At 39.7% G+C, this 16,741-nt stretch overlaps 1 protein-coding gene across 28 annotated transcripts in view; it reads left to right on the top strand.

Annotated features, from left to right (window-relative positions):
• UNC80 (unc-80 subunit of NALCN channel complex) overlaps window positions 1–16,741 on the top strand; it is a 157,723-nt gene that overhangs the window by 20,494 nt on the left and 120,488 nt on the right. For 27 of the 28 annotated variants that reach the window (XM_075180285.1, XM_075180288.1, XM_075180290.1 and 24 more), the window contains exons 17-20: window positions 837–1,003; window positions 9,659–9,757; window positions 14,700–14,950; window positions 16,487–16,593. In XM_075180285.1, coding sequence (XP_075036386.1) covers window positions 837–1,003; window positions 9,659–9,757; window positions 14,700–14,950; window positions 16,487–16,593 — 624 coding nt within the window. The remainder of the gene's footprint in view (window positions 1–836; window positions 1,004–9,658; window positions 9,758–14,699; window positions 14,951–16,486; window positions 16,594–16,741) is intronic. The other variant, XM_075180298.1, reaches the window with a different exon arrangement.

Consider the following 16,741-nt stretch of genomic DNA (forward strand, 5'->3'; position numbering starts at 1 on the left):
CCTAAAACAATTCTGTGCCATATACCACTGTCCTTCACTGAACAAAACCAGAGCTTTTCCTTCTACTGGGTACAGTATAAGTGCACAGGTCTATAAAAGGTTACTCTTTGGGACATAGCTAGTCTTAAACATGTGAAGCCCCCATCATTAACTTGAATATAAATAAAACCGTTCACCATTGCTCTGCTATGCAAAGCAGCAGTGAATAGATTTATACATATAATCCACATTTTCATCCAGATCAGGATTGAGGAAAAGCACTCAAATTGGGAATGTCCCACCTAAGCGGGATAGTTGTGGGGTATGCAGTAATCCTATACTGCTGCTGGCAATGCAGTGTGTGTGTGTGTGTGTGTGTGTGTGTGTGTGTGTATAGCATAATGTTTTAATATAGTGTGAACTGGAGCAAACCAACAGAACATGCAAAAAGTTCTAAGAATTGCAAAGAAACATGCTTTCATAACAACAAATGATATCATTGTTTTACAATTCCAATTTGCATTAAACTCATCAAATAATAAATGTATCTGCATTGCTAACTATTTAGCTAATTGTTCAGCTTTTACTGGAGATTTGTACATTATGTTTTAAACTATGTCAGTACATCATTGTCTTTTTATCTTTATTGTTTTCTCACTCCATCCTCATTTGTCTAGTCCAGGGGTAGGCAACCTGCGGCTCTCCAGGTGTTGTGAAACTACAAGTCCCAGCATGCTTTGCCAGTAGATAACCAGCAGATAGATGGCAAGGCATGCTGGGATTTGTAGTTTCACAACACCTGGAGAGCCGCAGGTTGCCTACCCCTGGTCTAGTCTGTAATGTTTATTTTCCCATAGGGATTGTACTGCGATATTCGACAGCTGGTGCAGTTTATCAAAGAAGCTTATGGCAATGTATTTCGACGAGTGGCACTCAGTGCCCTTTTGGACAGTGCAGAGAAGCTGACACCAGGGAGGAAGTCCGATGATTCACAACAGGAACCAATACCTTCAGGAAGCAAAAGGTTTGAGTTTCAACCTGAGCTCCTGTGTACTGTGTTTATACTTATTCTGCTATGCTGCTGAATCTGTGGCTGCTTAAGGTTTTTTATTTTGCTTACCTGGTTATACTTTAATCTGTTATGTTTTGCTTTTTATATTGGAAGGTTTTAAGAGCTGTTCTTTATTGTGGGGCCTATGTACAAAGAGTTAAGACACAGCTGAAAGTATCAAACATGTCTCTTATAGTACAGTAGATGTATATTGGGCAGATACCATGCAGTGTCTTTAGTGAGCAAACTAACAGTAAAACGTTCATTTACATTAGTGTAAATGCACCAATTTAAGTGCCTTGCACATACATAGGAGCATCACCCACTTTCTGGTTTTGGGAAGTACCTTCATGCAGACACTTTGTACAACGATTTGTGAGATTACACCTGAACATCCAAGTAAGAATTAAAAAAGTCACTTCATTCCTGACTACTATCACTTTTGGAACAACCCCTTGATTAATTAAAACATATCCATTTTCACCTACAATGCTGCTCATTGGCATATGTTTTCTGTCTTCCATAAGAGAGTACGGAGACTTTTTTTTTTTTTCATGTGTCACATTTATACATGTTAATTATTATTATTACCTCAGTATTTGTGCGCCTCTTTAACTGCAATTTCCTGTATCAAGTTCACCTGGATGGTGCAAAAGGCGTCCAACTGAAGCTATTGGCTGCCGCTAAATCGCCACTTGTGGGATGTGTAAAATATATTTTGCTGGGCTAAAAATGCCAAGATTCCATGAATGCCCTTCTAATAGCTTGTTCTCCACCCACTGAAGCCCATTTAAATACCTCATCATATCATTTTTAATAGGAGGCACTAACTGCAGCTAGGCCGGTTCATCAAAAAATGTCCTGATACGCAACAGGAGCACAATTCTGCACCCCTGCAATAGACACCATCTTAACACACTAAGCCATGTCATTGTCCATGTCAGCAGACACAGAACAGGTGTATTATGTAATAAAATGACACTTGAGCTGCAGATGCAGTTTCAAAAATGACTTTTACTGTTTAGAAGGTTTGGTGTCTTCGAACAAGTGTGTGAATGTTTGTACATAGGCCCTGCTCTCTAATCTGCTAAGGCTGCTTCGACTCAGCTACTCTTCTGTGTTATGGAGACCATCTCTCCCATACCATCTAATCTCTTCATACTGCAAAACAGCCGCTTTACTTGTCTGGAAGAACGTGATTTTGCTTTCTGGGGCCACCACTAACAGCTGCCTGTTTTCTGCCTGTTCTCAGCTTGGCTTGAATGCAAGAAACAATGGTCATTTGGTCAGCAACGATTTAGTTGGAAGGCAGATGAGCTTACTACTGTAAACCAATGCACTTATCAAGATATATTTCATTTTCTAAAATATCTAAAGCATATGTGCTGTGAAACATAAAATGGCTTTGCCATCGTGCTAGACACACTGGCGAGCTAAACAATCCTTTGTAAGTTATCAACCTGACATAAGTAAAATTAATAGGAACCCCTATACACATTACCAAGTGAAGGCTAATCTAATTGTGTTAATGTGTACAACTGCTGTATGCTATTATTTATTATTTCAATTAAAATATAGGTGCAGTTAGCATTCATTTTGCTGTATAGCAGACCAACTAGAGTAGTATATTGCTTTTAAAGTTTTGTTCAAATGGAAAAAAGTTGGAAGAAGTCATTTTGCTCTTTATAATAGTTGTTATCTTTTCATAGTTGCCTACGTGTTTTAGTGCTAAATTTAGTATTTTATTGATTTGTACCTGGAAATTTTGGCCCAGATAATATAATTTCTCTTAGGGTATGTACTCCCCCTATGTACTCACCTTGCCCTTCACTGCATTCACCACAAAGGGCGCACTGTTTCAGTGAAACTTAAAATAGTGATCTATTGGTGACTATAAGGAACATGTTGTCTGTGCTCATGGATTGATGGTTGGATCTTGAATACTACTTGCTCTTTTCTTAGTCCTTCCAGTGGTCGACTGAGTATAGGTAAAATGTTACTCATAGTGATCCACAGATTACAATTTAAAGTCCACTTAAACTGCGCTCGCTTTCTGGTGAATGAAGTGCAGGGCAAGGCACATCATGTGAATGTATAAACACCATTGAGTATACAAGCTCATATACAGCATGCTTTTATTGTGTGTGAATTAATGTGCCTCTGTCACCTACACACATGGAGGCAACCATTCTGTAAACTGGCTATTGTTCATATAAATGTAACCTGACCCTAAAATCATTTTCAATAGTAACAATAGTATAGTAAAATTATTTTGTTTGTTAGATGCATACCTCAGTGTATATTCTCTTTCTTGACTTGTAGAAATATACACTCAGTGGCCACTTTATTTTGTACACCTGCTCATTAATGAAAAGGTCTAATCAGTCATGTGGAAGCTAAATGCATGCAGACATGGTCAAGAGGTTCAGTAGTTGTTCAGAGCAAACACAAGTATGGGGAAGAAATCTCAGTGACTTTTACCGTGGAATGATAATTGGTGCTAGATGAGGTGGTTTGAATATCTGATCTCCTGGGATATTCACGCACAACCGTCTCTAGAGATTATAGAGAATCCTGCATAAAAAAAATATCCAGTAGGCAGCAGTTTTGTGGGCAAAAATGCCTTGTTAATGAGAGAGGTCAGAGGAGAATGGCCAGACAGGTTCAAGCTGGCAGAAAGGCGGCACTAACTCAAATAACCATGGTTACAAGAGGGGTATCCAGAAGAGCATCTCTGAATTCAAAGCACATTGAACCTTTAAAATGGATGGGCTACAGCGCAGGAGACCATACCAAATAGTACTCCTATCAGCTAAGAACAGGAATCTGAGGCTACAGTGGACACAGGCTAACCAAAACTGGACAGTTAAAGATTGGAAAAACTCCACTTGGTCTGACAAATCTCGATGTGTACTGTAATATGCAGCTGGTAAGGTCAGAATTTTGCGTAAATAACATGAATACATGGATCCGTTCTGCCTTGTGTCAACCATGCAGTCTGGTGGAGGTGTAATGTTGTTGGGATGTTTTCTTGCAAACATTAATCCCCTTGATACCAATTGAGCATTATTTAAATGTCACAGCCTACCTGAGCGTAGTTGTTGACCATGTTCATACCTTTATGGCCACAGTCTACCCCCATCTTCTGTATGCCACTTTCAGCAGGATATTGCGCTGCTCAAAGCACACAGCATCTCAAGCTGGTTCTCCTAATATGAGAATGAGCTTAGTGTACCTCACTGTCTCTAAATCTCAATCCAATAAAGCACCTTTGGAATGTGATGGAACGGGAGATTCGCTGCATGGATATTCAGCCAATAAATGTGCAGCAACTCTGTGATGCTATGGACTAGACTCTCTAAAGAATGTTTCCAGAACATTGTTGACTCCATGCAAAGTATTTAAGCTGTTCTGGGGGCAAACTAGAAACAAGTATCTAATAAAGTGGCTGATGAGTGTATATTAGCTTTATATATATTGTAAAAAATAATTTATTACCCTTAAAAAGGTCACAGTTTTTCTCCTGCATGACTTCCCATCTCCCTATCAATACTGGCAATGAACGCTGCTGGATGCAGCGACAGAGCTATGAACAGTTGCGGACCCTATAATGGGTACAAAACAACATTCAAAGTTGAGTCCTTCTATATTGTCACAGGGATTCCCTGTGATGGCTCCATGTCATACTCCTAGAGATTTCCTCATAGTAGCTAGGCCTGCTATCTTGCAGATAGCAGAATGTGATCTAGACTTATTTTATAGTAACTCCTATTGCAGATCCAGTTATCAGTTGATCTACTAATTATAGTATAGGGGAGATCTATTTGAGTACCTGGTAACTCTTTTTTTTTTTTTAAAGTTTACTTTTGAAAAGTCAGAGCAATAGAAGCATACAGTGGGTACAAGTATAATACTCCACAAAAACATCTTAGAGCAGTGGTGTCCAACCAGTCAAAGACCAAGCAGGGGCGAATCTAGACAACTGCTTTACCCGGGGCGATTTTAGGGGGGGGGCGATTTAGGCCCCGTCCCCTTTCTGATTTCTAAGGCTGCCAGCGGCTGCACACTATGTGCAGGTCCGCTCGGCAGTGACAGTGTGCTGCCCCGCTGCTCTGATTGTGTTTAAAACACAATTAGAACAGTCGGGCAGCACACTGTCACTGCTGAACGGACCTGCACAGTGTGCAGCTGTCGGCAGCAAGCCCCTGCTGGGGGGGGCGATCGCCCCGATCGCCCCCCCCCCCCCTGGATCCGCCACTGAGACCAAGAGACAATAAATATCTATAGGTACCATCATCCTCCACACGTGCCATCAGATCTACCCACATTCCTCATACATGCCATCAAACCTCCACACTTGCCACTTTCATGCCATTAGACCTCCCCACATGCCACTTACATGCCATCAGAGCTCTCCACATGCCCCTTACATGCCCATCATCCTCCACACGTGCCACCAGATCTATCCAAATTCCCCATACAGGCCATCAGAAATCTACATATGCCCTTTGTATGCTATCAGACCTTGTCACATGCTCTTTACATGTCAATTAAACCTCCCCATATGTCAACAGACCTCCACACGTTCCAACAGATCTCCACAAATGCCATCACAGCTCCTTATATGTCCATCAGCCTCTTCACATGATATCAGATCTCGCATGCCCCTTACTTGCCAACACAGAGGAAGGAGGAAGAGCACACTACACTCTCTCCTTCTCCTTTCCTAATTTGACTGTATGTGACACTGTGAGCTCCCTGAATTGTGCAGAGGAGGTCACAAGACACCTCGGTCAGTCAAGCAGTTGAATGTTTTCCAATCTACCCCTATCGGCGCCTGGAACACTTATGCTTCGTTGATGATCCCAACAAGGAGCCACATTTCAAGGTTCCAAGAGCCACATGTGGCTTTGGAGTCACTGGTTGGCAACCACTGTCTTAGACAAAAGACCAGAGAGATAAGAACAACAGTAATAACGTGGCACCAAAAAACCCATACTGTGCAACCAAATTTTTGGCGATATATTGGGAAGAGAAAGGACGAAAAGAGAGGGGGGAGAGAGACAGTGTGTCTGATACCATATGAGAAGAAAGAGGGACATAGAGGAGGAAACAGTGATAGGAAGGAGCAATGTAAAAAGAGAGGGGAGGAAGATGGAAAAGACACCAAGGAGTTTAAGTGAAGAGAGAGTGAAATCGAAAGAAGGACAACCAAGGGTCCCATATCTTGTTAAAAGATTTAGAGGAATTGTTGAGAATGCTGGATAAAACCTCCATGTGATGAAAATACCCATAAGATTTATACTAGATGGTACATGGTTCCTGCCAGATTGCACTCTGTTTACCCCCACACCTCCGATCTTTGTTGGCGTAACTGTGGTTCATTGGGAATCTTCCTCCACATATGGTGGGAATGCCCTTTAGTATCTAAATTTTGGGATGATGTCTTGCTCCTGATTAAGCAGGTTACTTCAATTAATGTAGTGATGTAACATGTATATATACAAAAGGGTACAATGCCCAAACCTATACATGAACAATAAGGTCCTGTAGTATGTGTTTATATACAGGACCTTATTGTTCATGTATAGGTTTGGGCATTGTACCTTTTTGTATATATACATGTCACATCAGTGCACTGATTTTATTATGTTATTTTGTTTAATACACAGTCATTAATATTTTTGATGTCTGTGTTAATTTACATTTGACCTTTTGGCGCCTTGAAGAATCCCTTTTTGTAATCTCTATCTATCTAGAGGGTTGAAGCTCACCACTCATATTCCCTTGAGGCAGCCTACCATCAGTACATATTTGTGGGAAGCGCAGATTCCAACCCTTTTTTATTCTACTTTAATTAATGTGCCTAAGGGCCTGTTATCTCTGCTCCTGTGTCAGCCTATCAAAGGGATCTCCAGTTCATCGGATAAACTTATTCGCCACATTTATAACGCAGCTAAACTGCAGATAGCTAGCGATTGGAAGAAAGCTTTGCAATCCTCTAGAGAGGCTGTTATAAATAGAACCTGGCACACTGCCTTTGGAATATGTGACAAGTCTTCTCCACGATACATCGTCATCGCTTTTCATAAAGTGTGGGGCCCTTGGTATTCCTTTAAATAATAGCAATATGCCTGGGCTTCTCTAAGCCCTCTATGTTCTTCCCCTCTTCGTCTGTACCCTTTGCCACTTATTCCTCGGGCCTCTCTTCTATCCATCTCCAGGGCTCACCACTTCCCCTACTTTCTCGAAGGGTCTCTGTGTGGGGGGACACTCATCCACACTGAAGACTCCTCCCCCTCCCTTTTTTTTCCCCTTTCATCTACCCTTAAAAAACATTAAAAAAAACAGCAGTCTTTTCCAATCTTCATATATCCCCAACCTTACACGGTCTATCTATTGTGGTGGTTTGATCCTCACTATTATCTATGTTCACTAGGCCTTTAGCTCCTAGCCATTATGTGGTTTATACCACATTGTGTAGGATGCATTTATTCAAGTGCAACTTATGTCACTAATATTTAAATGTACTCAATGACCTGTAATATCATTATCTGCTATTACAAATAAAAAGTTTTTTTTAAAAAATACTCCATATGATGAACGTGCCACACTAGACTGATTATAGCCTGAGTGGACAGATGGAATGCTGTCTCCAGTCTGCCCCGAGTTGAGCATATGTCTGATGAGCTTATTCTGGTGATGATTAGCAGAGGGGATTCCCAGAAGAAGAAGGAAACATTTAGCACTAATGTGGAGGATAGTAAGATCAGGTTTTTCATATCCAGCAAAAAAGGGCAAGTTTATGCCCACCATAAGTGAAGGAATGTCCCGTCTAAGGAACATCCCCGCCAACAACAATCAGAAGAGTCGGTGAGCATCTTTTTAATGACACATAATTCCAACAAAATATTTATATGTTTTTTCTTTCATTTTAACGATATGTAACTGGAGGCAGCATTCTAACGAATCTCGGACCAGTCATCCTCAGCTAAAGTTTCACCCAAGTCCTTTTCCCAGGCTAATTTGTGCGGGTCCCATAGACCTGAGGTAGAATGAGCAAGTCATTGATTGTCAGCATATCGATGCTGACTACCCCGACAACACTTACCCCAACGTCTTCACACCGAAGGGCTCCTTCCCAACGAGGCTCCAGGATGACTGATGTGCCAAGCGACTGCAAGCAACTGTGATGAATAAAGAAGCCGCTGCGACTTGATGACGTCACTGCCAACCGCGACGCTGTTATCGGTGCTGTTAAGGGGGTAATGTAAGTATGCGGGCATGGACAATGTACAATACTTTGTAAAGTAGCAGTGATGTCATCAAGTCACTGCGGCTTTTTCATTCATCGCGATTGCTTCCAGTCGGTTGGCACATCAGTCGTCCTGGAGCCTCGTCGGGAAAGAGCCCTTCGGTGTGAAGATGTCGGGGTAAGTCTTGTCAGAATAATCTGCATCATTATTCCGTACACCACCCAGAAAAGTGAAGAAAAAGGGCATCACAGGTCAAGTGACTTAGATATCGGACCCCAAGGCAATGCCAAGGGTGAAACGTAGAAGGTGTAATGCCCGAGAGGAATTCTGGGGAATTAAAAAATGGCATTACAGGGGAGGGTTGAGCAGATAGATTATATCTTTGAGTGACAGAGTCCCAAGTCATCACGTCAGACAGTGGGAGTATCTGGTGACGCTTAGGGACAGATTTAATTCCTTAAAAAAAAATATATATATATATATATATATATATATATATATATATAATTTTATTTTATTTTTTGGACTGAAGTAATGCTGATTTCTGCTCACGGCCCACAGAGGTGTCGTAATGTCTTTAAAAATATGCATATTGCGGACACATGAGTCTGCCCCTTAAAGGTTTCCATGGTGAAACAATGTAAAGTTAAAAAAGCACCTGTTTTTGCCCTTGAAACTTTTGGGATTAAATAAGACCATATTTGTTATAAATATAATTGAGTGAATAAGATGAGTACATTTCAGAATAACCTTCTGGGATTGCTCACACTATGTAAAACAAATGGGAAGGATTCTAGAAACAATTATTTTTCATGACATTTTTTTTAACAAGCAAACAGATCTATTTCAGATGTTACCAAGAGTAAAACCCTGTATACCCTGTATATCCTGAAAAAATATATAGAATATTGTTTTTAGATAGTTGATCTTTTCTAAAAAAACGTCTTAGTGCAGCTAAGACGTAGAAGTGCACTGGGTCCTTCTAGATAGCACTACATGAGCTGTCTTGCAGCGTAGTGTCCCTGAAAATGTTATTCAGATATTTGTATGTAGACATCCCTATTTTATAAGTGTCTTAGTTTTCAGATCAAAAAACCTCTAGCTACCTGGGCTGCAGCAGGTCCTATGAATACCACTTTGTATTGGTATATATGTGTTACTGACCTTTTGCTCCCATGCTGTTCCATTCCACTGCTTGCTGCTGCTCTATGGAGTTACTTTAATGTGCTCGGCAGAGAGATTATAGGGATTTGTTTACTAGCTCTGTGTATTTTACTATTGATAACAAATCCAACATGATGTTAGCTAGTTAAAAGGGACTGGGGCACTGGTTGACTTGTCTTTCCTCTGGTTGGCCCTATTGTACCTTCAGACCGGAAGAAGCGAGCGCTCCTGAAAAGGGGCGGGTGTCCTATGCGCCTGAGGAGTGCCGAAGTTACATCTCTAGCCACCCCCCGCAGACTCCAGAGCAGTAAGTAGGCAACTATTGCAAAGACCATACTGTGTCTGCTGGTATCAGCTAATGTACTATCATCTTCTACTGAGCTCTTCACATATCAATTATCGGACCGTTTGCCTTTGTCACTAGGATGTTATTGGTGACCCAACTAAAAGGCTGCAAAGTTGTGCATTCTGAATATACTGTAGTTTTACATATTTTGGGCCTGATTCATTAAGGCGCGCATACTGAGCGCAATGTGTGTTTGTTTTAAAATGCATCTAAATCGGGAATGTGAAGATACATGTGGTGATGAATACAAGTCTTGGTCCGTCCTGCTCTACTAAACAAGACACTGCAGGATACTTGCAATACATATGTCGAATATAAAATCACAATAGAACGCACACAAAAAAAGCGATTCAAATAAAGTTACCTGTTAATAATATAGGCATTCGTTTTTTACCTGAAATACATTTATTTGTATGTTATGAATATCTACTGTACATAAAATACATCTTTACAGTTACTCCTGATTGCAAACACATGTAATAGCATGCATACAAAGGCATCATCACTAGTAATCTGCACATATACTAGACCTGTAGCTGGAGCAACAGATACGACTGAAAAACAAGTATCTGAGAGATGCCCAGAGCTTGAATCAGACACTGCTGGGTGTGCTCGCGATTCGCATACTCTTACTGTACATTGACTACGGGCAAACTCCCCTTTCCCCCGTTCCCTCCCTGAAATAGTAGGCTGTAGTAAGTGTACTTTGTGCTCAAAGATGAATTTTATGTGGCTGCATTCTGTGGCATATTGTCTGGTTCTGGGCATGCGCATAATAATTGTGCACATTATACGCACAAAATTGACGTTTGCGTGCCTTAATGAATCGGGTCCTTCGTGTTTAACCTTTTGTGCACCCTATGACTTTTTACATTGTTGAGTTTACTAATTATGTATACTTCAGTGTCAACTGGTGCCAATCCTGAGTCTGCTCTATTTGCCACTAAGTAATATATGTTATTAAATTATTCTCCAATTTCAATTTATGTAGCTGGCACTATATGTACATTAAAATGGAACCCATGACCTGTATTATAAGCTAAATTGCTACTTATTTTATTGCTAGTTTTTTTACATTTTTATATGTTTTGGTTTTTTTTTTAAACATAATTTTTATTGGAAGTTTTTTCAAGTTTTAACAGCATTTAGGTTAGGACATAAATCGCTCAATCAGTATACAAAGTTATTAAGAACTTTTGTTATAATACATTTTTATATGTTATTTTACTCTCAGAGCAGTTTAGTACTTTATTGAAGGATATCTAACGGATACCACCGATTTACTCTGTGTCATTATGTGTTCCTAAGGAAAGCCACTTAATCTGTTTATATATATATACAGGTATGGGACCTTATACAGAAACCAATTATCCAGAAAATTAAAAAAACATAGATTCTATAATAGGCAAACAATAGCTGTGGTTTTGGGGATAATGTAATCACTGCTTTTTCATGTAGCACACAAATACTTGATAGCTTATTTGTACACTGAAAGTGGATATTTGTGTGCTACATGAAAAAACAGCCAGTATTTAACTTATGTGCAAAATAATGAACTAATTTGCACTCCTTACATTGCAACATGGTTTGTCCAAAAAACTTACGTAAGAAAACTTGCTCAAATTCTTGCCTAAGTTCTTTAATGAATCAGGCCCTGAGATCCTAACGCATGGAGATGGGAAACTAGCGGGTGCTCAATTACTAGTGTAAGTTGCAAACTGATATTGATGACGGTCAGCTTAGATGCGTCCAGCTCAACATACCTGTGTAGCATGTTTTTTTGGATGCAATTTCCGTCTACATTTTAAATGGAAATTGCATCTAACTCTACATGAGTCTCTGACAGGGCCGTAACTAGAGCTGTGTGATAGGGGAGACCGCCCAGGGCGCATTGCTATAGGGGGGCGCAGTTTAGGAATATTTTAGGTTAATTTGGTTAAAATTGAGGGCTAGGGGGGCGGCATTTGTTGTTCTCGTCCCAGGCGCTAGAATTTTAAGTTACGGCTCTGGTCCCTGAGTGTTTACTTCTACAATCATTGTGAAAAGTACTTATTTTACTGTGTAAGACCATGTTTTGCTTTTTTTAAAACAGCAATTTTATGAAAGATAAATTCTGATGGTCTCAGTCTTTAATAAAATTGGTATTTTAAAAAATGTCAAACGCAGAGAATCGGCGGTTCGTCGTAACTGCTGCTTAGTAAATATACCCCTTAATCTCTATAAGCAACAAGTTTGCATTCAAATTGTTTTCTAACAGAATACCATAATTGATTTTTGCTCTCATAGTTTGGAATCACTTTTCTCTATCACAGATACATCTATGAATGTGCTGTATGCTCTAAACAAACCCTTATTTTCAGTGACATAACTATCTCTACATAAGATTTTTTTCAGATATCAACCTTTTCGTTAGGGACTCAAATTATGTCTGCAAAATTGTCTTTAATTAATAATGCACTTAGTTTAAATTATTTTTGGTTATTAACATATTAAAAAGCCACTAAACCTGAAATGTAAGTGTTTTTTTTTTTATATAAAAATGGTGTAATGTGATATTATTAGACCATTTTTATACCATTCCCAGATATATAGGATTTTTTCACGAGCTTATCAGATCTGAAAATATGTTATATAATGCTGTTATTATTAGGGCAGATTTCCCACACAGCAGATGACTTGTTTTTTTGATGGACAAATACTCTAGAATTACTGATAACAGAGAACACTAGATACATATTCATATAAGAAATGTAAATAAATTGTTAGTTATTTCAGTACATTGCTGTTGTGATAAAGTATGGGAAGTTTTACATGTATATTTATGAATGTTTTAGTAATTTTTGTTTTATAAGGCCACATGTTTTTTGTTTTTTTATTCTTGCTTTGTTTAAAAAAAAAAATGTGTATATTAATGTGTAGGTAATTTTACACTTACAGAATAAGTTCTGCTGCTTCAAGTTTTAATCAATATTTTAATATTTAATGATTGTACATAAAAAGTAACATTTTGCTGCATATTTTTTTAGCTGATAATTCTATTCAGTGCATTTGTATTTTTTTTAAAAAAATTATTTTTGCACAGATACATATTATAGTTCCAATTCCATTGCAATATGCCATACCATTATATATACGGTATATGTGATATCGGCTACCATTCAAGTGAATGATAACAAAATAACATAATTTAATAATTTTAAATAATTAAAACTACCAGGAGTCCTAGGCAATACACAAGCTATGAGCCTCCACATTTTAATCTGGTCACCTCAGACTCATTATTGTTTAATATCCAATATGGACCATTATTAATAACCAAGCAAATATCACGCTCCCAAGTATTGTGTAATAATCAGCAGGAACATTGCCACAAGGCCACTGGAATATTCAGCAAGCCCCATACCCCAAGCTTACTTTATCTCATACTTGCACACTCTCCCACATTTTCCGTGAGTCTCCCAAATCCCAGGTAGGTCTCCTGGACTCCTAGGAGAGCAGGCCATTTCCCTACATGCTGCCCAATTCCTAGGAAAGTGTGCGGGATGGGGCCTCCATGCCGCGTTTCATTGAGAATCACATAATTTGGACATTACTGGTTAACTATTTGCTGCATGTATCCCAATCATGATAGTACCCATAAATGTACTCAGCCCATCCAGTATTGTAGCTAGTGCTATGGCTAGATCCAGGAGGTACAGGCCCCCACAGGTAACATGGCTAAACAGATCTGCTCAACAAATTGCAGATGAAATTGTAAGTAGAATATGTAGAATAGAATAAGTCACTAAATAAAATAGCAGATATGAGATTTGAAAACATCTCTACTGTTGGTAATGTCTGAGGACAGGGTTAATGTACTAATGTACTAAAAATATGATTAATGACTATATTCAGTAGGCATTTGGTATTCACAAACAGTGAGTAAAACTTAATTGTTTCACATACTAGGCTGATCGTCTTGTAGTCTTTGTAACCAATTTTCCTATCTCTTTAATCTGAAATTATAACGTGCACCTCTACCTTGGCAACCCATATAGAATATATTCTGATTAATATGTGTGGGCAAAAATGCAAAAGCTGAGATTACATGTTTGTGTGAACATTGCACTGATTTTGGCAGCTGACAACTCTTAAGCCCCAAAAGAAGGTGCTAATGTGCATGGGGATGGCAACTTTCCAGACACAGAAGTGGTTGGACAATGGTGGATCAGAGAGGCCTATAAGAGTAACCCTATCCTCCTGGCTCAGTAAGAAGCAGCACCATTTATTTAGCAGATGTATAATCTTAGTACATGCAAACACTTGTTCTAGCTTGCATACGCATTTTTCCTTTACCACTAAGAATGATGACAAGGGTGCTTAATGAGAAGATATGGGAAGGTTAGGGTTACAAATTCTGGGAGTGTTTCCTCACAACACCTAGGGCAGTGCTTGCTTCAAGCACTTTAATAAGTAGCAGCCAATATTTTGTGGAGCCCGTGTGAGAAGGAGAATTAGGAGGATCACTGTCTCTTTGTGTAGAGAGTGGCACTCAACAGCAAAAGCCACAAATTCAGTCTCGATCTAGAAATTAAGGTACAAACAGCTTGCAAAGGATTTTTATTGAAAATAGTTTGCACACGTTTATAGAAATATAAAAAAACACAAACACTAATATTTTGTCTTTTCTGATATCTCTATAACAAAATATATCTGGTAAGATTCCTCATTTTAAAATCGGGACAAACTAAGCCACAAACTCAATCCACCCAAATCAGACCCATATGATACACAAATATGGCCAAGATCTACTGCTAGAGTTGTAGATGATTTGTGATATAATATGAGTAATTGGTATTATTTGACAAATAAACATTATTAAAGTTAATACATCTACCTTCTTATTTGCCTCTCTGTTTCACAGCAATGCAGAGAATTTAAATGTTCACCCGGATCTGTCTCGCAGTGATGAGCAAATGCAAGGTGCAGGATTGGGCCGCAAAGATTTCTGGCGCAAAGTGTTCAAATCACAGAGTGCAGCCAGTGACACTAGTAGCCAATCAGAACCGGACACTTCAGAATGCACCACAGCTCACTCGGGTAACACCAATGAGAAGCGCTCAAGATCCAGGTCCCGCAGGATATCACTCCGCAAAAAGCTCAAACTGCCTTTAGGTTGGTGATTGTCCTAATGGGAATAATGTACCCCTGGTGTAAAATATAAGGATATTAAAAATCACAGAGGAGTTCTGTGTAAATGTACAAAGTTGCTGGTCATGAACTGTTAGGGTGACTTGAAATATACTTTATATTTTATGGTAAGGGGTACGATATTGTTATAATGAAACAAAGAAAGTTGCTTGTATAAGCTGAACTTCATTTCCTGGTGTGTTTTACCTTTGAAAATGTATAGGTATATAAATTACGATCAGCCGATCAGTAAGTGAACACAATATATAACACAGATCATGCAGTGCATAATACATACTACCAACATTTAAAAGGGTTGCACAATACACTTAATTTTGAAAATGAAAAAATATCACAAAAATTACTTTGGAACTCCCACATCACTCACCCCAAAATGCTCCCACATGCCCCTCTCTTGTTCCAGAATTCCACCACCTACCAGTCAGACCTCCCACATGGTCTAAAATGGCCCCACATGCCCTTAGACCCTCACAAGTTCTCTCAATCCTCATGTGCTCCAAAACTAGCCCACATGCCCCTCAGACTTCCCCACATGCCCTTTACATGCCCATCAGAACTCCCCTCATGCCACCAAGACATAAACACATGCCCATCAGACTTTCCCACATGCCCCTTACATGCCCATCAGACCTCCCCTCATGCCACCAAGACATACACACATGCCCATCAGACTTCCTCACATGCCCCTTACATGCCCATCAGACCTCCGCTCATGCCACCAAGACATACACACATGCCCATCAGACTTCCCCACATGCCCCTTACATGCCCATCAGACCTCCCCTCATGCCACCAAGACATACACACATGCCCATCAGACTTTCCTACATACCCATTACATGCCCATCAGACCTCCCCTCATGCCACCAAGACATACACACATACCCATCAGACTTCCCTACATACCCCTTACATGCCCATCAGACCTCCCCTCATGCCACCAAGACATACACACATGCCCATCAGACTTCCCTACATACCCCTTACATGCCCATCAGACCTCCCCTCATGCCACCAAGACATACACACATGCCCATCAGACTTCCCTACATACCCCTTACATGCCCATCAGACCTCCCCTCATGCCACCATCACATACACACATGCCCATCAGACTTCCCTACATACCCCTAACATGCCCATCAGACTTCCCCTTATGACCTTTACCTGTTCCTCAGACTTTCCCTCCATATGGCTGCTGATATACAAAGAAGTCAGAGAAACTTGCTGCCGCCATAATCATCCGGAGGCCCCCTGGTGAGTCTGGGCCCCTTACAGTAGTACCCCCTGTGTCCTCATGGTGGTCCAGGACACACATGTCATCTCCACAAATATATTTAACAGGAGTGACATCACGACTCCCAAGAGGTATGACATCATTACTCACCCACATTAAGGATATATTTTACAGGATATTTTATTTTTTACTTGTGATAAATGCATATTTATGTACAATTAAAAAATCCAGTATGTTCTTGTTCCTTTTATCTGTTATCTCAGGCAATTGGTTGAAACGTTCCTCACTCTCTGGGCTGACAGATAATGTTGAAGATCTTTTGGACATCAGCTCTGTGGACCGACTTTCATTTATTAGACAGAGCTCTAAGGTATTTTAACACACATGCATTTTGTTTTGTTTTTTAATGTGTTATGGTTATCCCTCTTGAATTAAAAATACACTCTGGATTAACAAGACGAGTAATACAGCCATAGATTCCAACTCCTGTCACTAAATCCCGGAAATAGAGGTGGAAT

Source organism: Mixophyes fleayi, chromosome 7, assembly GCF_038048845.1.
Source record: "Mixophyes fleayi isolate aMixFle1 chromosome 7, aMixFle1.hap1, whole genome shotgun sequence".
In the NCBI taxonomy this organism is placed as follows: Eukaryota; Metazoa; Chordata; class Amphibia; order Anura; family Limnodynastidae; genus Mixophyes; species Mixophyes fleayi.